This window comes from Pristiophorus japonicus, chromosome 19 (assembly GCF_044704955.1).
Source record: "Pristiophorus japonicus isolate sPriJap1 chromosome 19, sPriJap1.hap1, whole genome shotgun sequence".
Classification (NCBI taxonomy): domain Eukaryota; kingdom Metazoa; phylum Chordata; class Chondrichthyes; family Pristiophoridae; genus Pristiophorus; species Pristiophorus japonicus.
Window position 1 is genome coordinate 21,916,545 of NC_091995.1, and position 27,302 is coordinate 21,943,846.

The 27,302-nt window shown below is 51.8% G+C and overlaps 2 protein-coding genes across 8 annotated transcripts in view; one reads left to right on the forward strand and one right to left on the reverse strand.

The window, feature by feature from the left end:
- Window positions 1-12,532, forward strand: part of vars2 (valyl-tRNA synthetase 2, mitochondrial) — a 102,285-nt gene extending 89,753 nt beyond the window's left edge. The window contains 3 exon segments of the mRNA XM_070861375.1: window positions 3,297-3,469; window positions 7,437-7,586; window positions 12,019-12,532. Of these exon segments, the coding sequence (XP_070717476.1) occupies window positions 3,297-3,469; window positions 7,437-7,586; window positions 12,019-12,099 (404 nt within the window). The 3' untranslated portion in view covers window positions 12,100-12,532.
- Window positions 12,533-19,807: 7,275 nt separating this feature from the next.
- mgat1b (alpha-1,3-mannosyl-glycoprotein 2-beta-N-acetylglucosaminyltransferase b) overlaps window positions 19,808-27,302 on the reverse strand; it is a 55,814-nt gene continuing 48,319 nt past the window's right edge. For 3 of the 7 annotated variants that reach the window (XM_070861381.1, XM_070861382.1, XM_070861383.1), the window contains one exon: window positions 19,808-23,148. In XM_070861381.1, coding sequence (XP_070717482.1) covers window positions 21,728-23,086 — 1,359 coding nt within the window. In that variant the 5' untranslated portion in view covers window positions 23,087-23,148 and the 3' untranslated portion in view covers window positions 19,808-21,727. The remainder of the gene's footprint in view (window positions 23,149-27,302) is intronic. The other 4 variants (XR_011587804.1, XR_011587806.1, XR_011587807.1 and 1 more) reach the window with 4 other exon arrangements.

The following is a 27,302-nucleotide window of genomic DNA, read 5'->3' on the forward strand; positions in this document are numbered from 1 at the left end:
GCCACTGGGAGATAAACACTCAGGACACTGGGAAAGACGGAGATAAACACCCGGGGCACTGGGAGTGAAACACCCGGGGCACTGGGAGTGAAACACCCGGGGCACTGGGAGTTAAACACCCGGGACACGGAGATAAACACCTGGGTATTGGGAGACACTGGGCGATAAACACCCGGGTCACTGGGCGATAAACACCCGGGTCACTGGGCGATAAACACCCTGGTCACTGGGCGATAAACACCTGGGTCACTGGGAGGTAAACACTCGAGACACTGGGAGATAAACACCCAGGGCACTGGAAGCTAAACACCCATGGCACTGGGAGACACTGGGCGATAAACACCCGGGACACAGGGCGATAAACACCCGGGACACTGGAAGGTAAACACTTGGGACACTGGGAGATAAACATTCGGGCACTGGGAGATAATCGGAGATAAATGCCCGGGCACTGGGGTGGAGAGAAACACCCGGGGCACTGGGAAACACAGAGATAAACACCCGTAACACTGGGAGATAAACACCCGGGCACTCGGAGACACTGTGAGAGGAATACTCAGGCACTGGGAGAGAAACACCCGGGTCACTGGGAGAGAAACACCCGGGGCACTGGGAGAGAAACACCCGGGACACTGGGAGAGAAACACCCGGGGCACTGGGAGAGAAACACCCGGGGCACTGGGAGATAATCGGAGATAAATGCCTGGGCACTGGGGTGGAGAGAAACACCCGGGGCACTGGGAGAGAAACACCCGGGGCACTCGGGGATAAACACCCGGGGCACTGGGGGATAAACACCAGGGGCACTGGGGTATAAACACCAGGGGCACTGGGAGAGAAACACCCGGGACACTGGGGGATTAACACCCAGGACACTGGGAAAGACGGAGATAAACACCCGGGACACGGAGATAAACACCCGGGACACTGGGAGTTAAACACCCAGGCACTGGGAGGCAATGGAAGATAAACACCCGGGCACTGGGAGACACAGAGAAACACCCCGGGGCACTGGGAGATAAACACACGGGCACTGGGAGATAAACAGCCGGGTCACTGGGCGATAAACACCCAGGACACTGGGCGATAAACACCCGGGTCACTGGACGATAAACACCCGGGTCACTGGGCGATAAACACCCGGGACACTCTGAGATAAACACCCGCGACACTGGGAGATAAACACTCGGGACACTGGGAGATAAACACCCGGGACACTGGGAGACAAACACCCGTGGCACGGGGAGACACTGGGCGATAAACACCCGAGACACTGGGAGGTAAACACCTAGGACACTGGGAGGTAAACACTCGGGACACTGGGAGACAAACACCCGTGGCACGGGGAGACACTGGGCGATAAACACCCGGGACACTGGGAGGTAAACACCCGGGACACTGGGAGGTAAACATTCGGGCACTGGGAGATAATCGGAGATAAATGACCGGGCACTGGGGTGGAGATAATCACCCGGGCACTGGAAGATAAATACCCAGGCACTGGGAGACAGTGCAAGATAAATACCCGGGCACTGGGAGACAGTGGAAGATAAACACCCGGGGCACTGGGAGATAAACACCCGGGCAACTGGGAGATAAACACCCGGAGCACTGGGAGATAAACACCCGGGGCACTGGGAGATAAATGCCCGGGGCACTGGGAGATAACCGCCCGGGGCACTGGGAGATAACCGCCCGGGGCACTGGGAGCTAAATGCCCGGGGCACTGGGAGCTAAACGCCCGGGGCACTGGGAGATAAACACCCGATCACTGAGATAAACACCCGTGACACTGGGAGATAAACCTGGGCACTGGGAGATAAACACCCGGGGCACTGGGAGACAAGCACCCCTGGCACAGGGAGATAAACACCTGGGGCACTGGGAAGCACTGAGATAAACACCCGGCCACTGAGATAAACACCCGTGACACTGGGAGATAAACCTGGGCACTGGGAGAGAAACACCCGGGTCACTGGGCGATAAACACCCGGGGCACTGGGAAGCACGGAGATAAACACCCGTGACACTGGGAGATAAACCTGGGCACTGGGAGAGAAACACCCGGGCACTGGGAGAGAAACACCCGGGTCACTGGGCGATAAACACCCGGGGCACTGGGTGATAAACACCCGGGGCACTGGGCGATAAACAGCCGGGGCACTGGGCGAAAAACAGCCGGGGCACTGGGCGAGAAGCACCCGGGGCACTGGGAGAGAAGCACCCGGGGCACTGGGCGATAAACACCCGGGGCACTGGGAGAGAAACAGCCGGGTCACTGGGGGATAAACAGCCGGGATGCTGGGCGATAAACAGCCGGGACACTGGGGGATAAATACCCAGGACACTGGGAAAGACAGGGATAAACACCCAGGCACTGGAAGACAATGGAAGATAAACACCCGGGCACTGGGAGACACTGCGAGAGAAACACTCGGGTCACTGGGAGTGAAACACCCGGAGCACTGGGAGATAATCGGAGATAAACACCCGGGCACTGGGAGACAATGGAAGATAAACACCCGGACACTGGGAGACAATGGAAGATAAACACCCGGGCACTGGGAGACAATGGAAGATAAACACCCGGACACTGGGAGACACCGGGAGAGAATCACCCGGGTCAGTGGGAGTGAAACACCTGGAGCACTGGGAGATAATCGGAGATAAATGCCTGGGCACTGGGAGACAATGGAAGATAAACACCCGGGCACTGGGAGAGAAACACCCGGGTCACTGGGAGTGAAACACCCGGAGCACTGGGAGATAATCGGAGATAAATGCCTGGGCACTGGGGTGGAGATAAACACCCGGGGCACTGGGGTGGAGATAAACACCCGGGGCACTGGGGTGGAGATAAACACCCGGGGCACTGGGGTGGAGATAAACACCCGGGGCACTGGGAGATAAACACCCGGGGCACTGGGAGATAAACACCCGGGCACTGGGAGATAAACACCCGGGCACTGGGAGATAAACACCCGGGGTACTGGGGTGGAGATAAACACCCGGGGCACTGGGGTGGAGATAAACACCCGGGGCACTGGGGTGGAGATAAACACCCGGGGCACTGGGAGATAAACACCCGGGCACTGGGAGAAAAACACTCGGACACTGGGAGATAAACACCCGGGCACTGGGAGATAAACAGCTGGGTGCTGGGAGACAAACACCCGGGCATTGGGATACACTGGGAGACAAACACCCGGGTAGTGGGAGACACTGGGAGATAAACACCTGGACACTGGATCTCTGTGTCTCTGGAATTAATCGCCTGTCTGTATGTTTGCCCACAGTGTACCTATCCTGCGACGCAGATGCGGGGCGCAAACTGGCTTCCTTCCTCGGACCTCTGGGGACGTTGTCTCGCTCGGGCTCTGTGGAGCTGTTGTCCCCTGGACAGAGCGCCCCCGCGGGCTGCGCAATCGCCATCGTCAACCCACACTGTCAGGTGCACCTGCTCCTCAAGGTAGGCGGGAGTCGGGATGTGACCATCGCTGGCAAGGCCGGCATTTATTGCCCATCCCTAATTGCCCTGAGAAGGTGGTGGTGAGCCGCCGCCTTGAACCGCTGCAGTCCCGTGTGGTGAAGGGGCTCAGACGCTGCTGTTAGGGAGGGAGTTCCAGGATTGTGACCCAGCGATGATGAAGGAACGGCCGATATATTTCCACGTCAGGATGGTGTGTGAGTTGGAGGGGAACGTGGAGGTGGTGGTATTCCCATGCACCTGCTGCCCTTGTCCTTCTCGGTGGTAGAGGGTGCGGCTTTGGGAGGTGCTGCCGGTCGTCACTGAGCAGGTCAGTCCCCTAGCCCCTGCTCACTGCCCATTACTACTGGAGGCCCGAGGAGAGAGAGGGGTCACAATGCCCTGACTGCATGCCCACCCGATTCCCCTGTCGGAGGGCCACTGCTTCCTGATCACAATTCATAGAATTACATCGAATATTGCGGCACAGACACGGGCCATTCGGCCCAACTGGTCTGTGCCGGTGTTTATGCTCCACACGAGTCTCCTCCCACCCCACTTCATCTCTCCTCATCAACATATTCATTTATCTCTCATGTGTTTATCCAGCTTTCACTTATACGTGTCGATACTACTCGCCTCAACCACTCCCTGTGGTAGTGAGTTCCACATTCTCACCACTCTCCGGGTAAAGAGGTTTCTCCTGAATTCCCCATTGGATTTATTGCCAACTATCTTATATTTATGACCCCTAATGCTGGTCTCCCCCTACAAGTGGCAACATCTTCTCTATGTCTACCCTATCAAACCCTTTCATAATCTTACCTCTATCAGGTCATCCCTCGGCCTCCTTTCTGCAGCAAAGAGCCCCAGCCTGTTGAATCTTTCCAGATCTGGTATTCCAGTAAATTTCTTTTGCCTCCTTTTTATAATCATGGAATCATAGAGGTTTACAGCACGGAAGGAGGCCATTGTGTCCGTGATGGCCAACAGGAGGCTATCCGGCCAAGTCTAGTCTAGGTCCGTAGCCCTGGAGGTTACGACACTTTAAGAGCACATCCAAGTACTTTTTAAATGTGGTGAGGGTTTCTGCCTCTACCACCCTTTCAGGCAGTGAGTTCCAGACCCCCACCAACCTTCTGCGTGAAGAAATTTCCCCTCAAATCCCCTCTAAACCTTCTGCCAATTACTTTAAATTTATGCCCCCTAGTTGTTAACCATTCTGCTGAGGGAAATAGGGCCTTTCTATCCACTCTATCTAGGCCCTTCATAATTTTATACGCCTCAATGAGGACCCCCCCCTCCTCAACTTCCTCTGTTGCAAGGAAAACTAACCCAGCCTAGCCAATCTGTCCTCATAGCTAAGATTCTCTACTCCCAGCAATATCCTCGTAAATCTCCTCTGTACCCTCTCTAGTGCAATCACGTCCTTCCTGTAATGCGGTGACCAGAACTGCATGCAGTACACCAGATGTGGTCTAACCAATGTTTTTACACAGTTCAAGCATAACCTCCCTGCTCTTGTATTCTATGCCTCGGCTAATAAAGGCAAGTATTCCGTATACCTTCTTAACCACCTTATCTACCTGGACTGTTGCTTTCAGGGATCTGTGGACATGCACTCCAAGGTCCCTCTGTTCCTCCACACTTCTCAGTGTCCTACCATTTAATGTGTATTCCCTTGCCTTGTTGGCCCTCCCCAGATGCATTACCTCACACTTCTTTATATTAAATTCCATTTGCCGCTGTTCTACCCACCTGACCAGCTGATTGATATCTTCCTGCAGTCTGCAGCTTTCTTCATTATCAACCACACAGCCGATTTTAGTACCTACTGCAAACTTATTCAAGTCTAGATCATTGATATATATCACAAAAAGCAAGGGACCTAGTACTGAGCCCTGTGGAACAGCACTGGAAACAGCCTTCCAGTCACAAAAACACCCATCAACCATTACCCTTTAAGATCATAAGAAATAGGAACAGGAGTGGGCCATACGGCCCCTCGAGCCTGCTCTGCCATTTACGATCATGGCTGATCTGATCATGAACTCAGCTCCACTTCCCCGCCCACTCCCCATAACCCCTTATCCCCTTATCGTTTAAGAAACTGTCTATTTCTGTCTTAAATTTATTCAATGTCCCAGCTTCCACAGCTCTCTGAGGCAGCGAATTCCACAGATTTACAACCCTCTGAGAGAAGAAATTCCTCCTCATCTCAGTTTTAAATGGACGGCCCCTTATTCTACGATCATGCCCTCTAGTTCTAGTCTCCCCCATCAGTGGAAACATCCTCTCTGCATCCACCTTGTCAAGCCCCCTCATAATCTTATAAGTTTCGATAAGATCACCTCTCATTCTTCTGAATTCCAAAGAGTAAAGGCCCAACCTACTGAATCATTCCTCATAAGTCAACCCCCTCATCCCCGGAATCAATCTAGTGAACCTTCTCTGAACTGCCTCCAAAGAAAGTATATCCTTTCGTAAATATGGAAACCAAAACTGCACGCAGTATTCCAGGTGTGGCCTCAACAATACCCTGTATAGCTGTAACAAGACTTCCCTGCTTTTATACTCCATTCCCTTTGCAATAAAGGCCAAGATTTCATTAGCCTTCCTGATCACTTGCTGTACCTGCATACTATCCTTTTGTGTTTCATGCACAAGTACCCCCAGGTCCCGCTGTACTGCGGCACTTTGCAATCTTTCTCCATTTAAATAATAACTTACTCGGATTTTTTTTCTGTCAAAGTGCATGACCTCACACTTTCCAACATTATACTCCATCTGCCAGATTTTTGCCCACTCACTTAGCCTGTCTATGTCCTTTTGCAGATTTTTTGTGTCCTCCTCACACATTGCTTTTCCTCCCATCTTTGTATCGTCAGCAAACTTGACTACGTTACACTCGGTCCTTTCTTCCAAGTCGTTAATATAGATTGTAAATAGTTGGGGTCCCAGCACTGATCCCTGCGGTACCCCACTAGTTACTGGTTGCCTGCCTCTGAGCCAATTTTGGATCCAACTTGCCACTTTGCCCTGGATCCCATGGGCTTTTACTTTAGTGACCAGTCTGCCATGTGGGACCTTATCAAAAACGTTGCTAAAATCTATATACACCTCATCAAACATGCTGCCTTCATCGACCCTCCTGGTGAACTCCTCGAAAAATTCAATCAAGTTAATCAGACACGACCTTCCCTTATATGGAGGCAATATATAATATGGAGACCAGAACTGTTCACAGTAGTCCCAAGTGTGGTCTGACCAAGGTTGTGTATACAAGTTTAACATAACTTCTCTGCTTTTCAATTCTATCCCTCCAGAAATGAACCCTAGTGTTTGGTTTGCTTTTTTTTATGACCTTATTAATCTGCGTTGCTACTTTTAATGATTTGTGTATCTGTATCCTTGCTCCCCTATCCCATTTAGTCACTTACTATCCAAGCAGTATGTGATCTCCTTAGTCTCCCTACCAAAATGCAACAGCTCACACTTACTGAGATTGAAATTCATTTGCCAATTGCAGGCTCATTATCATAGAATCCAAGAATAGTACTGCACAGCTGGAGGCCATTCAGCCCATCGAGTCTGCGACGGTACTTTCAAACAGCAATTCAGTAAAGCAGGGCCCATCTTTCATTTAAAAGACCTCAATTCTCTCTCACAACCTTCTTCCGTTTGCTCCTCCGTGGCTAAAGTTATACTAACTCGTGTGTGTTTCAGGTTTCAGAGGCTCTGTCTCCCCACTTCCTCCGCTCACCCTCTCTGCACTCCCTCCTTCCGTTAACCCACTCCCTTCTTCACCTTCCCTCCCCCCATTCTGAAACTTTATTAACGTCGCCTTGTGTTTTGTATTCCCTCCCCCCCCCCCCGGCGGTGTGCGGTTAGCGACAGGGGCGGGTGAGGGAGGGGAGAGAGCCGAGCACCGAGTTCCCAGCTAACCTTTTCCGCTCTGGGTTCCCGACAGGGCGCCATCGACTGGGCCAAGGAGCTGGAGAAACTGGCGGTGAAGCAGCAACGGGTCCGGGCCCAGCTCTCCGCCGCCCTCGGCAGGACGCGGGTCCCCGGCTACAAGGAGAAGGTCCCGGAGAGGATCCGGCTGGAGGACGCTCAGAAGGTGAGTCCTAGAGTGGGCTGGGGGCAGGGCAGTGCGTCCTTGACCCGACCGTCACTTTGCGGCGAGGTCTGTTCATTAGAACATAAGAAATAGGAGTAGGCCATACGGCCCCTCGAGCCTGCTCCGCCATTCAATACGATCATGGCTGATCTGATCATGGACTGAGGTCCACTTCCCCGCCCGCTCCCCATAACCCTTTACTCCCTTATCGGTTAAGAAACTGTCTATTTCTGTCTTCAATTTATTCAATGTCCCAGCTTCCACAGCTCTCTGAGGCAGTGCATTCCACAGATTTACAACCCTCTGAGAGAAGAAATTCCTCCTCATCTCTGTTTTAAATGGGCGGCCCCTTATTCTAAGATTATGCCCTCTAGTTCTAGTCTCCCCCATCAGTGGAAACATCCTCTCTGCATCCACCTTGTCAAGCCCCCTCATAATCTTATACTTTTCGATAAGATCACCTGTCATTCTTCTGAATTCCAATGAGTAGAGGCCCAACCTACTCAACCTTTCCTCATAAGTCAATCCTCTCATCCCCAGAATCAACCTAGTGAACCTTCTCTGAACTGCCTCCAAAGCAAGTATATCCTTTCGTAAATATGGAAACCAAAACTGCACGCAGTATTCCAGGTGTGGCCTCACCAATACCGTATATAGCTGTAACAAGACTTCCCTGCTTTTATACTCCATCCCCTTTGCAATAAAGGCCAAGATTCCATTGGCCTTCCTGCTCACTTGCTGGAAGCGTGTCTGCTCGCAGGATTAAAGGCTCTGTGGGCCCGAGTGTGGACAGGCGGTGCAGTTCCCCGAGCTGGCAGCTCTGCCGATGCCATGAGAGCCACGTTAGGCCGTGCTCCTCGGCCCACACGTGCTCCTCGGCTCGTCACGAAAACCCGTCGGAATATCTTGCGTCTGGGTTCAAGCAAAACCAAATCTGCCGGTGTGGGGAGCGGTGGGGGGGTGGTGCTGAGGACAGTCTGCGATCCAATCGGGGAGGGAGCTCAGTGGGTTCGAGTGCCGCCCATCGGCAAAGCATCCGGTGAAGCCGGAGTTATTTTGATTCCCTCACTTGCCCCCCTTCACCGCCCACAAAGGTGCCCCCTCTCTTGCCCCCTAGGCCCCCCCCCCCCACACACACACATACTGGGTGGACAGTACCTCGCCCCAAGAGGCCACTTTCCGTGGCTGAACCCGGTGGGATGTTGTACCATGGGGTGCATCACTGCCAATCCAGCCTCCAGCGTTCCACTCTCTCCGAGAGGGAGGGAGGAGTCGGACTGGAGCAGGCAAATCCCCCCCCCCCCCCCCCCCCCAGCTGATTATTGCTTCTGTCTCCGAAGCTAAGTGCAGAGGGAGTTTGGAATAAGCAGAGATCGGGGATGGAGCCTGGGAAATTCCTGCTCCCTGCGGCTCACCACCGCACTTCCGCTGGAATTCCCTCGCCTCCCGGTGTAATCTGATGCCGTTTCTGCCGTTGCCGTCCATTACTGTCCTGAGGGGTCACGCCCAAGAAGTGTGTTTTAAATTTTTTTTTAATTCTTTGAACCGTTTTTGTTTATTAGCTGTAAAAATATCGGATGTGTGATAACAGTGTCTGCAGTTTTTCCAGTTACAGTTGTATTTATGGGGCTCGTAACCTGCAAAAGCTCAAGGAAAACACTGGTTCGGCCTCAGCTGGACTTTGTTGGCCAATTCTGGGCACCACACTTTAGGAAGGATGCCAAGGCCTTGGAGAGGGTGCAGAGGAGGTTTACTAGAATGGTGTTGGGGTCGAGGGACTTCTGTTACAAGGATAGACTGGAAAAACTGGGATTGTTCTCCTTGGAGCAGAGAAGTTTGAGAGGAGATTTGATCGAGGTGTTCGAAATCATGAGGGGTTTTGAGAGTGTAAATAACTGTTTCCAGAAAGGTTGATAACCGGGCGACAAAGATTTAAGGTGATCGGCAAAAGAACCAGAGGCAACATGGAGAATCTTTTATTTTTACACAGCAAGCTGTTATGATGTGCAATGCGCTGTCTGAAAGGACGGTGGAAGCAGATTCAATAGTATCTTTCAAACGAGAATTGGATAAATATTTGAAATGAAAACAAGGAAATGGCAGACCAATTGAACAAATACTTTGGTTCTGTCTTCACGAAGGAAGACACAAATAACTTTCCGGAAGTACTAGGGGACCGAGGGTCTAGTGAGAAGGAGGAACGGAAGGCAATCCTATTAGTCAGGAAATTATGTTAGGGAAATTGATGGGATTGAAGGCCGATAAATCCCCAGGGCCTGATAGTCTGCATCCAAGAGTACTTAAGGAAGTGGCCCTAGAAATAGTGGATGCATTGGTGATCATTTTCCAACTGTCTATCGACTCTGGATCAGTTCCTATGGACTGGAGGTTAGCTAATGTAACACCACTTTTTTAAAAAGGAGGGAGAGAGAAAACGCGTAATTATAGATCGGTTAGCCTGACATCAGTAGTGGGGAAAATGTTGGAATCAATCATTAAGGATGAAATAGCAGCCCATTTGGAAAGCAGTGACAGGATCGGACCGAGTCAGCATGGATTTATGAAAGGGAAATTGAGAACCAGTGGATGTGGTGTATTTGGACTTTCAAAAGGCTTTTGACAAGGTCCCACACAAGAGATTGGTGTGCAAAATCAAAGCACATGGTATTGGGGGTAATGTATTGACAAGGATAGAGAACTGGTTGGCAGACAGGAAGCAGAGAGGTTAGGTGAGTGGGCAAATGCATGGCAGATGCAGTATAATGTGGATAAATGTGAGGTTATTCACTTTGGGGGCAAAAACACGAAGGCAGAATATTATCTGAATGGCGGCAGATTAGGAAAAGGGGAGGTGCAACGAGACCTGGGTGTCACGGTTCATCAGTCATTGAAAGTTGGCATGCAGGTACAGCAGGCGGTGAAGAAGGCAAATGGTATGTTGGCCTTCACAGCTAGGGGATTTGAGTATAGGAGCAGGGAGGTCTTACTGCAGTTGTACAGGGCCTTGGTGAGGCCTCACCTGGAATATTGTGTTCAGTTTTGTTCTCCTAATCTGAGGAAGGACGTTCTTGCTATTGAGGGAGTGCAGCGAAGGTTCACCAGACTGATTCCCAGGATGGCTGGACTGACATATGAGGAGAGACTGCATCAACTGGGCCTTTATACACTGGAGTTTAGAAGGATGAGAGGGAATCTCATAGAAACATATAAGTTTCTGACGGGACTGGACAGGTTAGACGGGAAGAATGTTCCCGATGTTGGGGAAGTCCAGAACCAGGGGACACAGTCTTAGGATAAGGGGTAGGCCATTTAGGACCGAGATGAGGAGAAACTTCTTCACTCAGAGAGTTGTTAACCTGTGGAATTCCCTGCCGCAGAGAGTTGTTGATGCCAGTTCATTGGATATATTCAAGAGGGAGTTAGATATGGCCCTTACGGCTAAAGGTATCAAGGGCTATGGAGAGAAAGCAGGAAAACGATACTGAGAGAATGATCACCCATGATCTTATTGAATGGTGGTGCAGGCTCGAAGGGCCGAATGGCCTACTCCACCTATTTTCTATGTTTCTATTTACAGGGATATGGGGAAAGGGCAGGGGAGTGGGATTAATTGGATAGTTCTGCAAAAGAGCTGACACAGGCAGGATGGGCCAAATGGCCTGCTTCTGTGCTGTATAGAAACATAGAAAATAGGTGCAAGAGAAGGCCATTCTGCCCTTTGAGCCTGCACCACCATTCAATGAGATCATGGCTGATCATGCAACTTCAATACCCCACTCCTGCCTTCTCTCCATACCCCTTGATCCCTTTAGCTGTAAGGGCCACATCTAACTTACTTTTGAATATATCCAACGAACTGGACTCAACAACTTTCTGCGGTGGAGAATTCCACAGGTTCACAATTCTATGGGTGAAAAAGTTTCTCCTCATCTCGGTCCTAGATGACTTACCCCTTATTCTTAGACCCCTGGTTCTGGACTTCCCCAACATCGGGAACATTCTTCCTGCATCTAACCTGTCCAATTCCGTCAGAATTTTATATGTTTCTATGATATCCCCTCTCATTCTTCTAAATTCCAGTGAATATCAGCCTAGTCGATCCAGTCTTTCTTCACATGTCAGTCCTGCCATCCCAGGAATCAGTCTGGTGAACCTGCACTCCCTCAATAACAAGAATGTCCTTCCTCAGATTAGGAGACCATTCTATCAAAGGGCCATTTGACTGCCAACATTATCCAGTTAGGTAATGAAGAGGCTATTCACTTTCCGATTGGATGGGGAAGGCGATGATGATTGTGCCAGGCGACCAATGGTGAGAGTGAGGAGGAGGGGCGGTCGGAGGTGATGTGACGACACCTCCAGGAATAGGTCCAACCAGATTTGGCGACCCTCGCTGACCCTGTATTTTTGTTCCCACCCCCACATCCCACAGGTTCGCTCCCTGCAGGCAGAGCTGGAGCGAGTGATGCAGGCCACCCTCGGCTTGCAGAGCCTGCCAGAAGAGCCGCAGTGACACGGCCTGAGGGAGCGCGATCGGCCGGGGGCCGGGGCCTGAGAGCCGGGGTTGCATCTTCAGAGATGCCAGCGATCCCCACGTCCGCATGAGGGCCCTGCGATTGGAGACTGCCGTTGCACAGCTCCCTGCCACACCTGAACAACAGGCCGGGGAGGGACTGACTCCCAACCCTGACTACGGGCCTGCACCTTCGGCCCTTGGCTGCTTTGGCCTGAAGCTTACGATTGAGACCTGGGGCTGAAGTATTTGAGACGAAGCAGGATTTGCTGGATGTGCTCTGGGACGCACGGTACATCAGAGCCTCGGGCCTAGATTCAGCAATCCTCATTTTCCAAAAACCTTCTGGAGAAATGACCTGACTAAATAAAAGCCTCTCCTTGCAGAGCGCCTGGAGTGATGTCTGACTCTGATAGTAAACAGATTGCTCAAATAGTTAGTGATGTTTGACTCTCGCACTGCACAACACCATAGGGGCAAGAAAGACCAGATTTACACAAACATACTCAAGGGGGAAAGGACAGTGTGTGACCCACTGCACCACCCAGTCCCAGAGGGGGAAAGGACAGTGTGTGACCCACTGCACCACCCAGTCCCAGAGGGGGAAAGGACAGTGTGTGACCCACTGCACCACCCAGTCCCAGAGGGGAAAAGGACAGTGTGTGACCCACTGCATCACCCAGTCCCAGAGGGGGAAAGGACAGTGTGTGACCCACTGCACCATCCAGTCCCAGAGGGGGAAAGGACAGTGTGTGACCCACTGCATCACCCAGTCCCAGAGGGGAAAAGGACAGTGTGTGACCCACTGCATCACCCAGTCCCAGAGGGGGAAAGGACAGTGTGTGACCCACTGTACCACCCAGTCCCAGAGGGGAAAAGGACAGTGTGTGACCCACTCACCACCCAGTCCCAGAGGGGAAAAGGACAGTGTGTGACCCACTCACCACCCAGTCCCAGAGGGGCAAAGGACAGTGTGTGACCCACTGCACCACCCAGTCCCAGAGGGGGGAAGGACAGTGTGTGACCCACTGCACCATCTAGTCCCAGAGGGGGAAAGGACAGTTTCTTATCGAATCAATTTTTACTGCAACGTGAATGGTCACATTTTTTTTGCCCCACCCTTTGATAATGGCTGTATTTCAGGGAATCGATAAGCCAGTGCCCAGGGTTTCTGGATCTCTGAGCTCATCACTCACTATGTGTGTTCAGTGCGATGCTGACCCTGTGTGATTTACAATGCTGAGATTAGCATTTCAGTTGCACTTGTTTTCTGGCATCTTTGGGTCTGAACCGTTATTTCAGCAATGTGTTGAGCTATCAGCAGCTTACTGCTGACTCTCTGTTGGTGCCCTAACTGGCTCCTCATGGCATGCACTCGACCCTCGCCCTCTTCCCTTTCATCCCACCGAAACGCTGGAGCGACACACCAGGCCAATGAGCACCCGAAAGAGAAATGATCCGTCAAAGGTTGTGGCACCCTTGGGTGCTTCTCCTTTCAATCTTCAATCCCACCTGTGCCAATGTTAACCCTTCACTGACCTTGCCTTTCTCATGTTCTGTTCTGTGTTAGTTTCTGGGCTTTCTCTGAGACTTGTGTTCCCATAACCGTACCTTCATTCTTGTTGTCAGCCAGCCAGGTGGGACTGCACTCGCCTGGTGCCATTCCCATCCTAATCAGTAGGCAGAGAATCATCTGCAACGGCCTCTCTTCCTGCACCGCTGGCTCTGGGGTCCCCCTGCCCCGCCCCTTCTATTGCTCATCGACATGCTGCTTCTCGGCAACAATGGTGGCAAATGTTTTATCCTTGGCCAAGGAAGGGTATCAGTGAGGAAATGATAGTCCAGTTAGTCTTACCTCGGTTGTGAGTAAACTTCCAGAGTCCATAATACAGGATGAGATTTATGAAGCGGGGATCACCTATCTCCTGGGTGTGGTGGGGAGGGCATATATTGTGATGCACAAGACATCAACGTTATATTGACCAGGCTGGATGGAATGGTAGATATGTCCACCATTCTTCGTATGTTCTGCAGATACGGGATCAGGTTCTGTCTGCATGCTGATGACGCCCAGCTCTACCTCTCCACCACCTATCTCAACTCCCCCACCGCCTCTCTGCTATCAGGCTTGATGTTCAACCTTCTTGAATTAATATTAACTTCCTCCAGCTAAACATGATGAAGAGCGAAGCTATTGTCGTCAGCCCCAAGACAAACTCTGCTTCCTCGCCACTGACCCCATCTCAGCACTTGCAACCTCAGTGTCCTCTTCAATCCCAAGCTGAGTTTTCAACACCCCTATCCTCTCTATCCCTCCCTGGCCACTCTCCCCTGTCTTCATGCCTCCTTTCATCTCTCCTCTCTCGGATACTCTGCTCTCCCAAATCCCTACCCCATCATTACCCTGCGATCTTCCTACTCTCCTGCTGCCGTCCCAGGCTTGACTCCTCGATAAGCTGACAGCTTCCCTCTCTGGGCATCCTACAAAGGGCCCATCGAGGCAATCGTTGCTGCCTCCTTACGAGCAGCAGCCGACCTTCCCGCCCAGTGCGCCCACTGGGGGCTAATCTTGCCAATTTCCTCCCCCATCTAACTCACCCCCCCTCCCCTAGCGCTGACCCTGTGGACGCTGGCAGTGGGGCAGCCATCACCGACCCTCTCCACATCTCCCTCCAGAAAGTCCCTCCAGCTTATCGTGGATGATGACGCGACATCATGGCCCTGACGGAAACTTGTTTTAGGGGTGATGACCGTTACCCTTAAGTGAAGCTTCCCCGCCTGGCTATATCTTCTACCACTTGCCCTGCTCAAATCGCCATGGTGGCAGTGTGGCTCACACCACCAAATCACACCTTGGTCTGTCCCCCTACTGCTCCGTCACCTTTTCTTCCTTTGAGCATTTCATCTTATTCCACCCCTCACCTCATTTAAAATTCTTGTTCTCTCCAGTCCTTGCAAACTACTGCCCCATCTCCAACCTCCCCTTCCTCTCCAAAGTCCTTGAACATGCTGTCGCCTCCCAAATCCATTCCCATCGTTCCCGCAATGCCATGTTTGAATCCCTACAGTACTGAAACAGCTCTCATCAGTCACAAATTACATCCTCTGTGACTGTGACAAAGGCAAACTATCCCTCCTTGACCTGTCTGCAGCCTTTGACACGAGTGACCACTCTATCCTTCTGCAACACCTCTCCACCATCATCCAGCTGGGTGTGACTGCACTCACCTGGTTCCATTCTTCTCTATCTAATGTAGCCAAAAAAAATCTCCTCCAATGGCATCTCTTCTCACTCCTGCATCATTAGCTCTGGTGTCCCCAAGGATCTATCCTGGGCCCCCTCCTATTTCTCATCTATACGTTGCCCCTTGGCGACATCACCTGAAAACACAGCATCAGTTTCCACGTGTACGCTGATGCCACCCAGCTCTACCTCACTACCACTTCTCTCGACCCCTCCACAATTTCTAAATTGTCAGACTGCTTGTTCGACATCCAGTCTTGGATGAGCAGAAATTTTCTCCAGTTGAATATTGGGAAGACTGAAGCCATTGTTTTCAGTCCCCACCACAAACTCCATTCCCTAGCCCCTGACTCCATCCCTCGCCCCAACTCCTGTCTGAGGCTGAACCACATAGTTCGCACCCTTGGTGTCATATTTGACCCTGAAATGAGCTTTCGACCACATAGCCGCAGCATAACTAAAACCGCCTACTTCCACCTCCAACATTGCCCATTCGCTGCCCTTGCCTCAGCCATGCCTTTGTTAACTCCAGACTTGACTGTTCCAACGCACTGCTGGCTGGCCTCCCACATTCTACCCTACGTAAACTAGAGGTCATCCAAAACTCAGCAGCCCGTGTGCTAACTCGCACCAAGTCCTGATCACCCATCACCCCCTGTGCTTACTGACCTACATTGACTCCTAGTTAAGTAACGCCTCAACTTCAAAATTCTCATCCTTGTTTTCAAATCCCTCCATGCCCTCGCCCCTCCCTATCTCTAATCTCCTTCAGCCTCACAACCACTCTTCCACAAGATCTCTGCGCTCCTCTAATTCTGCCCTCTTGAGCATCCCTGATTATAATCACTCAACCTTCGGTGGCCGTGTCTTCTGTTGCCTAGGTCCTATGCTCCGGAATTCCCTGCCAAAACCTCGCCTCTATGCTTTCAAGACGCTCCTTAAAACCTACCTCTTTGACCAAGCTTTTGGTCTCCTGAGCTAATTGCTCCTTATGTGACTCAGTGTCAATGGTTTTATCTCATAATACTCCTGTGAAGCACTTTGGGTTGTTAGTGAAGTTATTATTTAAAATCCTCATATGCAAATCCCTCCAGGGTCTTTCCTTCCCTATATCTATAATCTCCTCTAACCTTACCAGAACTCTGCATACCTCCAATTCTGGCCTCTTGAGCATCTCCAATTTCCTTTGCCCCACTATTGGTGGGTGTGCCTTCAGCTGCCTGGGCCCCAAGTGCTGGAATTCCCTCCCTAAGCTTTTCTGTCTCTCTCTCTCTTCCTTTAAGACGCTTCTTAAAACCTACCTCTTTGACCAACGCACTGCTGGCTGGCCTCCCACATTCTACCCTACGTCATCCAAAACTTGGCAACCCGTGTCCTAACTCGCATCAGTGTCCCAATATTTTCATATGTGTGGCTTGCAGTAGCACTTATATTTGTTCCAAAAACCGTGCAAAAAAAAAAGTAACAAAGCAAGAACTGTTTTTATTTCATTTTCAAAAAAAGTCACACAAGTAACAAAATAGAGGGACAGAAAATAAAACAAATCACCAGCCACCCCAGCATCTTCTGCAGAGATAACTTGTATAAAGATGGGAAAAGTGCCAGGGACACACATCCCTTCAGTCTCTTTAGTATCGGTCACCTTACTTCAAGTCATTTTTACGGAGCTGAGCGAAGTGTCGAGGGGAACGATTGTACGGGACGCAATCTGATCAGAAGTTTGTCCAAACCCCCGCTGGAGCGGGAAGCTGCAGCCTAATTCTGGTCGCTTTCTAAGATACTGATCTCGGCACCACCAGCATTAAACAACACTGTGGCAGAGAGGGTGTGACTGCCCCGGGCATCACTTGCATCAGACATGGTTCCTGCATCCTGCTCTGCAATTGTTCCCCCGAATAAAGGACTCTATATTAAAAAGCTTCTCCTGTACAAAGGCAGTGTGTTGTCTTGTTCTTCTTCTGCGTGGAATTTTTTTTTTTAAAAGATGAACATCAAGACAGGCTTTGCGAGTCTGCTCTTTGACTATTCGCCTGTGGTCACTCACTCCCCCACCACAGAGGTGGTGCAAATTCCCATGTAATAATCACCAAGGCCACATTGTTCCCCCCCCCCCACCCCCCTCAGCACTCCTGCAAGCACGGACGCCACGGGTGCTGACTCTTGCCCACCCCGGCTCTGCATCGACAAGCCCAGGCTAGCGGGATATTCAACCTTGCAAGGCCTCACCCTCCCACACACACTTTCCAGCAGTGGTCATCAGGAGTGGGGATAGTCAGGCTGATTCATACCCTCTCTAACCCTGGGATGCTAAGGCCAGTTAATAGCTCACCCCCCCACCCATCACATTTGAAAATACATTTATTTGTCGGATTCCTCCCCCACCCACCCCCCGGCGTTTTGCTCACTGCAGTGTCCCAGGAAGTCAAACCTTTAATTCCTGGAACCTCCAGTGTAGTCCTGGAGGGACGGAGAATGGTGCCCTCGACATAGTTGCGTTATGAGGAAAATTACCCCCATCACCGCCCCCACACCCATCGCAAAAAAATCTTGGACCAGTGTCTTCAAAAAAAAATTAATTGGCTCAATAATGTCTGCGATCTGTAAATTCCTGCCAGTCTCCTAACCCGAGTAAACCTCTTCTTCACCCACCTACATACCTACACACACACACCCACCCCACCTATCCATGCGCACACACTCCCACACACACCTACACCCATCCCAATGCACCCATCCACACCCACCCCAACACACCCACCCATCCACACACTCACCCCCACACAAGCACGTACTCACCCCCACACCCACCCACCCCACTTACCCACACCCACTCACTCCTACCCACACACACACGCACCCACCCGCACACACACACCTACCTACCCACCCACACACTTACATCTACCTACACTCACTCACTCACCCACCCACCCGCACACACACACACACACACACACTCCCACACACATACATACACACCTACCTACCCACATACACACTCCTACCCACGCACACATGCCCACTCCGCCCAAGCCCCAATCACCTCGGAACCTCAGACACACTTCCCAATACCTAGCAAAAAAAATATATCATGGTTCTTCCACAACCCTCCCTTTATTTGATGTATTCTACCTTTTAGCAGAACTCCCAACTCCACAGAAAAAGGGTTCCATTTAAACCCAGAGGGGATTGATGTAAAACATACAAACATCGGTGTTTAATGAGATCCGAGCGAGCTTGATTTGAGAGCGAAAACCAAAAGAGAGTCACGTTGTACAAATGTCCCAGGTTTAGAAACAGTTCCAGTGGAAGATATAGATGTATATTTAAATTTATTTACAACTGATGCAATCCCCCCCCACCTTCTCTCCTCCCCCCTCCCACTCAGATACAGTAAAGGAAAGAGGCAAGTCTTTTGGGGAGAGGGCTGGAGAACTTTTAACTTTCAAATGGACAAATTAACAAAAAAAAATACTGAAAGAAAATGCTGGAAATTCACAGGTGGTGTATGTGGGGGAAACGCTCTCACTACTTGATGCTCACTGACCTATGGTGCACTCCCTGTTTTGGGATTGATTTCCAGTATTTCTCCCCACCTCATGAAAAGAAAATATATATATTACAATCGGAGGATAGCGAATAGTAAATGGCTCCTTGTCCTGGCAGAACCTTCACACCAGAGGGCAGGACGGGGATCGTTACTTTGGCTCTGATCCCAGCTTTGCTGAAATATATATATATAAATATATATGTGAAATAAAAATAAAAATCGTAGCGAGCTTCAATCACCCTGCAACACGGACGAAGGTAGGATCAGTTGGCCCCCACTACCCAGAGACCCTTCACATTGGGTCTGTTGCCTTCTGTTTCCATTTCATTCACATTAACGGGCATCGAGTTACACACAGTGCGCCCACGGTTCTCCAATAAGGTGCTCACCGCACTGCTGAAGCATTCGCCCCCACCACCATGCACCCACACCCCACAATACACAGTGAGCCTCTCAGTAAACTCCCTTACTGAAAGACTGTTTCAGAATTGGAGCGGGGGCAGTGACTGTGAAGTAAGCTCTTCCTCTGATAAGAGGGACAGGGACACATTACTATGATTTAAACTGGGGGGGCAGTGGGGAATGGTGTTAAATTCCTTAGAATAAGTAAGTGCTGCCCCCGCCACCTTGCACTTACCCTCTTCCTTTAAGCTAGCCTCAGAGTGGACAGATTTCCATCTTTACCCTCTCCCTGGGCAGTGAGCAAGTGCCTGGGTTGAGCGCAGAGTAGGGAGAAATCTGTCAGAGGGGAATGAATGCCAGGAAAATGGGGCTCTCCCCTCCCCACATCAGAGTTTCCTTCGCCGCCCAGGAAAGGCAAGAATCTACCGCGCTGTTTAAAGCATTTTAGCAAAGTAGTCCAACATCCCCCTTCCAACCCCACTCAACACCCCCCCCCCCCCCCCCCCCGGGGCTATGCCAGGATGTAATTGTGCATTTAGACACCGTTTAACGCCCACTGTACCGGCACGGAGGAAATTCAGCCACTTCTTCGGTGGAATGGCTCTCGCAGACGATTTCTCAATCTGCCGTCGGCTCTCAGAGTCTGCCCACGCCATTCGCCCACCGCTCAGTCACTCCAGTCATACCCGTTAACATAACAGGGGAGCGAGAAGCTCCGTCTCACTCGGATACCATTCCCCTTCCACGCCAGCCATGCGGCAGGGATAGGGGGAGGCGGACGCGGGGAGTAATTCAGGATGGGGGTGGCGGAGACGTTCAAACCCGCAGCCAATCAGACCAAGTCCACCACTGACCCCACACTGTCAGATCTAAACCCAACCCCAGTGTCTCCTGTCCCATCAAACCCAACCTGACAGTGTCTCCTGTCCCATCAAACCCAACCCCAGTGTCTCCTGTCCCATCAAACCCAACCTGACAGTGTCTCCTGTCCCATCAAACCCAACCCCAGTGTCTCCTGTCCCATCAAACCCAACCTGACAGTGTCTCCTGTCCCATCAAACCCAACCCCAGTGTCTCCTGTCCCATCAAACCCAACCTGACAGTGTCTCCTGTCCCATCAAACGCAACCTGACAGTGTCTCCTGTCCCATCAAACCCAACCCCAGTGTTTCCTGTCTCATCAAACCCAACCTGACAGTGTCTCCTGTCCCATCAAACCCAACCCAAGTGTCTCCTGTCCCATCAAAGCCAACCTGACAGTGTCTCCTGTCCCATCAAACCCAACCCAAGTGTCTCCTGTCCCATCAAACCCAACCTGACAGTGTCTCCTGTCTCATCAAACCCAACCTGACAGTGTCTCCTGTCCCATCAAACCCAACCCCAGTGTCTCCTGTCTCATCAAACCCAACCTGACAGTGTCTCCTGTCCCATCAAACCCAACCCCAGTGTCTCCTGTCCCATCAAACCCAACCTGACAGTGTCTCCTGTCCCATCAAACGCAACCTGACAGTGTCTCCTGTCCCATCAAACCCAACCCCAGTGTTTCCTGTCTCATCAAACCCAACCTGACAGTGTCTCCTGTCCCATCAAACCCAACCCAAGTGTCTCCTGTCCCATCAAAGCCAACCTGACAGTGTCTCCTGTCCCATCAAACCCAACCCCAGTGTCTCCTGTCCCATCAAACCCAACCCCAGTGTCTCCTGTCCCATCAAACCCAACCTGACAGTGTCTCCTGTCCCATCAAACCCAACCTGACAGTGTCTGCTGTCCCATCAAACCCAACCTGACAGTGTCTCCTGTCCCATCAAACCCAACCTGATAGTGTCTCCTGTCCCATCAAACCCAACCTGACAGTGTCTCCTGTCCCATCAAACCCAACCTGACAGTGTCTCCTGTCCCATCAAACCCAACCCCAGTGTCTGCTGTCCCATCAAACCCAACCTGACAGTGTCTGCTGTCCCATCAAACCCAACCCCACAGTGTCTGCTGTCCCATCAAACCCAACCCCACAGTGTCTGCTGTCCCATCAAACCCAACCCCACAGTGTCCATCAGACCAACCCTGCAACCCCACAGCCATGTTGGACAAGTAAGACTCTCATTTTAGTTTTTTGCCGCTCAGTGGGCCCCCGCACCACCCCACCCCCATCCCCTGCCCCTCCAGTGCAGGATGTCAGTCCGAACCTACTTCAGTCGAATTCGTTCTACTGCGATTGGAGTATTTGGAGTCAACTGGGGAGGGGGTGGCGGGCGAGAGAGACTTCACCGTCTCGAACGGTTATCCAGCAATCTTTCCACCAACGATTCCCACTTGGTCTGCTCTCCGGTGCGGTGGGGCCTTGGTTTTAAAAAAAAGAACCACCGTCAAATCTTCAAAAGGGCACAAGAGGCAGAAGGAAAGGAGGAAAGCCGGGGGGGGGGGGGGGGGGGGGCGCTAACTCCAGGCGGGGTCGTAGCCGCTCCAGTCCTTGGGGGGCGCCAGGTAGACCCGGCGCCCGCGGAACATGAAGGTGACCACGCCGCGGTAGCCGGCCCGGGGCACGCCCGACTTGAGATCGTCCATGGCGCCCAGGGCCCGGGCGAAGGCCTTGAAGGTGTCCCGGGTGGAGTACTGGACGCGGACCCGGCCCAGCTCCGGCCGCTCGTTGCGCTGCAGCTCCTCCACCCGCAGGGCCGGCGCGGCGTAGACACGCCGGGGGAAGTCCACGTCGTAGCGTTCGCGCCGCAGGTAGGACAGGTCGAGGCTGGCGAAGGGCACAAAGCGCTGGCTCAGCTTGATGAAGCGCAGGTGCTGGTCGAAGAACTGGCCGTTGCTGACCCCCTTGCGGCCGAAGGTGACGGTGCGGGAGACCTCGGGCCGCACGCAGGCCCGGCCCCGCCGCTGGGCCGGGCTGCGCATCCAGTCGTCCCAGAAGGCGGCCGGCCACTTGGGCTCCAGCTCCTCCCAGGTGGAGCGCAGCAGCATCCAGCCCAGGCCGGGGAAGAAGTCGGTGCGGTACAGGGCCTCGGGCTCGCTGGCCGCGTCCACCATCTGCTCCTTGCCGTTGTCGTTCCAGGCCGAGGCGCACCAGAGGGTGGGGTCGTCCAGCAGCAGGGGCAGCAGGGCCCGGAAGTACTCGAAGAAGTCAGGCGCCACCTCCAGGTCATCCTCCACCACCACGGCCGCCTGGTAGCGGCGGGCCCGGAAGACCTGGTTGAGGGCCCAGCGGTAGTGGCGGGAGATCTTGTAGTAGCCCCGGAACTTGCGGTGCTCGGGGGCCACCCGGGGCTCGGAGAGGTCGGGCTGGCGCAGGTGCAGCACCTGGTCGCCGTAGGAGGCGATGACCCGGGCCGTCTCCTCGTGGCCGCAGTCCTGGCTCACCAGGATGGGGAAGAGCTCTTTGGACGGGCGGTAGGAGAGCAGCTTGTCCAGGCAGCGGCGGATGGTGGGGCGGTCGCAGCCGATCACCAGCACGGGGAGAACCACATCCTTGACCTGGGCGGCGGCGGAGTGGCTGCCGGGGGCCGAGGCCGTGCCCCCCAGCCTGGGCGGCGGCGGGGTCTGCTGCTTCCTGCCCCGCTGCCACAGCCCCCGATGCCGCTGGATCTGCTGCAGCAGCTTCTTCTGGTCCTCCAGCTCCAGCTCCACCTCCTCGGCCACCCTGACCACCTCGCGGGTCAGCTGCTCGGGGTCCAGGCTGCCCCCCCCGCCCATCCCCGCCGGCGGACGGCCCAGCAGGAAGAAGAGCAGCAGCAGGTTCCAGGCGATGAAGAGCAGCACCCCCCAGACAATCAGGTTGCACCGCCGCAGCATTCTCGCCCCGTCCTCGTGCTGCTCGCCTCGCCTCGCCCCGCCGTCAGTCCAACTCCATCAATCTGTGCAGGGGAGGGGGGAGAAACAAAGAAATAAAAAGCAGCTCATTAGACTCGGCACGTCAAAGCCTAGAGTTAATACACTGAATAAACCGGAACGCAACAAGTTGTGGAATTAGAGCAAGAAAGACGTGGATTTCGATAGCACCTTGCACGGCCACCGGACGTCTCAAAGCACTTTACAGCCAATGAAGTACTTTTTGGAGCATGGTCACTGTTGCAGTGTGGGAAACGTGGCAGCCAATTCGTGCACAGCAAGCTCCCACAAACAGCAATATTATAATGACCAAATAATTTGTTTTTTGTTATGTTGATTGAGGAAATAAATATTGGCCCAGGACACGGGGGTAACTCCCCTGCTCTTCTTCGAAATAGTGCCATGGGATCTTTTACATTGACCCGAGAGAGCAGACGGGGCCTCGGTTTAACGTCTCATCCGAAAGACGGCACCTCTGACAGTGCAGCACTCCCTTAGCACTGCACTGGGAGTGTCAGCCTAGATTTTTGTGCTCAAATACGTTCACTAATGGCCTTCAGGGAAGGAAATCTGCCGTCCTTACCCGGTCTGGCCTATATGTGACTCCAGACCCACAGCAATGTGGTTGACATTTAACTGCCCTCTGAAATGGCCCAGCGAGCCACCCGGTATCGACCTCAGCACCAGCGACAGACACGACAACAGCTCACACAGCCCAGTCGACCCTGCAAAGTCCTCCTGACCAACATCTGGGGACTTGTGACAAAATTGGGAGAGCTGTCCCACAGACTCGTCAAGCAACAGCCTGACATAGTCATACTCACAGAATCATACCTTTCAGCCAATGTCCCAAACTCCTCCATCACCATCCCTGGGTATGTCCTGTCCCACCGGCAGGCAAACACACCAGGGGTGGCAGCACAGTGGTATACGGGAGGGAGGGAGTGGCCCTGGGAGTCCTCAACATTGACTCCGGACCCCATGAAGTCTCATGGCTTCAGGTCAAGCATGGGCAAGGAAACCTCCTGCTGATCACCACCTACCGCCCTCCCTCAGCTGATGAATCAGTACTCCTCCATGTTCAACACCACTTGGAAGAAGCACTGAGAGTAGCAAGGGCACAGAATGTACTCTGGGTGGGGGACTTCAATGCCCATCACCAAGAGTGGCTCGGTAGCACCACTACTGACCGAGCTGGCCGAGTCCTGAAGGACATAGCTGCCAGACTGGGCCTGCAGCAGGTGGTGAGAGAACCAACACGAGGGAAAAACCTACTTGACCTCATCCTCACCAACCTACCTGTCGCAGATACATCTGTCCATGACAGTAGTGATAGCAGTGACCACCGCACAGTCCTTGTGGAGACAAAATCTCACCTTCGCACTGAGGACAACCTCCATCGTGTTGTGTGGCACCACCACCGTGATAAATGGGATAGATTTAGAACAGATCTACAGCTCAAAACTGGGCATCCATGAGGTGCTGGGCGCCATCAGCAGCAGAATTGTATTCCACCACAATCTGTAACCTCATGGCCCAGTATATCCGTATATCCCTCACTCCACCAACCCTGGTTCATAGAAACGTAGAAAATAGGTGCAGGAGTAGGCCATTCGGCCCTTCTAGCCTGCACCGCCATTCAATGAGTTCATGGCTGAACATGCAACTTCAGTACCCCATTCCTGCTTTCTCGCCATACCCCTTGATCCCCCGAGTAGTAAGGACTTCATCTAACTCCCTTTTGAATATATTTAGTGAATTGGCCTCAACAACTTTCTGTGGTAGAGAATTCCACAGGTTCACCACTCTCTGGGTGAAGAAGTTTCTCCTCATCTCGGTCCTAAATGGCTTACCCCTTATCCTTAGACTGTGACCCCTGGTTCTGAACTTCCCCAACATTGGAAACATTCTTCCTGCATCTAACCTGTCTAAACCCGTCACAATTTTAAACGTTTCTATGAGGTCCCCTCTCATTCTTCTGAACTCTAGTGAATACAAGCCCAGTTGATCCAGTCTTTCTTGATAGGTCAGTCCCACCATCCCGGGAATCAGTCTGGTGAATCTTCGCTGCACTCCCTCAATAGCAAGAATGTCCTTCCTCAAGTTAGGAGACCAAAACTGTACACAATACTCCAGGTGTGGCTTCACCAAGGCCCTGTACAACTGTAGTAACACCTCCCTGCCCCTGTACTCAAATCCCCTCGCTATGAAGGCCAACATGCCATTTGCTTTCTTAACCGCCTGCTGTACCTGCATGCCAACCTTCAATGACTGATGTACCATGACATCCAGGTCTCGTTGCACCTCCCCTTTTCCTAATCTGTCACCATTCAGATAATAGTCTGTCTCTCTGTTTTTACCACCAAAGTGGATAACCTCACATTTATCCACATTATACTTCATCTGCCATGCATTTGCCCACTCACCTAACCTATCCAAGTCACTCTGCAGCCTCATAGCATCCTCCTTGCAGCTCACACTGCCACCCAACTTAGTGTCATCCGCAAATTTGGAGATACTACATTTATCCCCTCGTCTAAATCATTAATGTACAATGTAAACAGCTGGGGCCCCAGCACAGAACCTTGCTGTACCCCACTAGTCACTGCCTGCCATTCTGAAAAGTACCCATTTACTCCTACTCTTTGCTTCCTGTCTGACAACCAGTTCTCAATCCACGTCAGCACACTACCCCCAATCCCATGTGCTTTAACTTTGCACATTAATCTCTTGTGTGGGACCTTGTCGAAAGCCTTCTGAAAGTCCAAATATACCACATCAACTGGTTCTCCCTCGTCCACTCTACTGGAAACATCCTCAAAAAATTCCAGAAGATTTGTCAAGCATGATTTCCCTTTCACAAATCCATGCTGACTTGGACCTATCATGTCACCTTTTTCCAAATGCGCTGCTATGACATCCTTAATAATTGATTCCATCATTTTACCCACTACTGAGGTCAGGCTGACCGGTCTATAATTCCCTGTTTTCTCTCTCCCTCCTTTTTTTAAAAAGTGGGGTTACATTGGCTACCCTCCACTCGATAGGAACTGATCCAGAGTCAATGGAATGTTGCAAAATGACTGTCAATGCATCCGCTATTTCCAAGGCCACCTCTTTAAGTACTCTGGGATGCAGTCCATCAGGCCCTGGGGATTTATCGGCCTTCAATCCCATCAATTTCCCCAACACCATTTCCCGACTAATAAGGATTTCCCTCAGTTCCTCCTCCTTACTAGACCCTCTGACCCCTTTTCTATCCGGAAGGTTGTTTGTGTCCTCCTTAGTGAATACTGAACCAAAGTACTTGTTCAATTGGTCTGCCATTTCTTTGTTCCCCGTTATAACTTCCCCTGATTCTGACTGCAGGGGACCTACGTTTGTCTTTACTAACCTTTTTCTCTTTACATATCGATAGAAACTTTTGCAATCCGCCTTAATGTTCCCTGCAAGCTTCTTCTCGTACTCCATTTTCCCTGCCCTAATCAAACCCTTTGTCCTCCTCTGCTGAGTTCTAAATTTCTCCCAGTCCCCGGGTTCGCTGCTATTTCTGGCCAATTTGTATGCCACTTCCTTGGCTTTAATACTATCCCTGATTTCCCTTGATAGCCACGGTTGAGCCACCTTCCCTTTTTTATTTTTACGCCAGACAGGAATGTACAATTGTTGTAGTTCATCCATGCGGTCTCTAAATGTCTGCCATTGCCCATCCACAGTCAATCCCTTCAGTATAATTCGCCAATCTATCCTAGCCAATTCACGCCTCATACCTTCAAAGTTACCCTTCTTTAAGTTCTGGACCATGGTCTCTGAATTAACTGTTTCATTCTCCATCCTAATGCAGAATTCCACCATATTATGGTCACTCTTACCCAAGGGGCCTCGCACAATGAGATTGCTAATTAATCCTCTCTCATTACACAACACCCAGTCTAAGATGGCCTCCCCCCTAGTTGGTTCCTCGACATATTGGTCTAGAAAACCATCCCTTATGCACTCCAGGAAATCCTCCTCCACCGTATTGCTTAGAAACATAGAAACATAGAAAATAGGTGCAGGAGTAGGCCATTCGGCCCTTCTAGCCTGCACTACCATTCAATGAGTTCATGGCTGAACATGCAACTTCAGTACCCCATTCCTGCTTTCTCACCATACCCCTTGATTCCCCTAGTAATAGAAA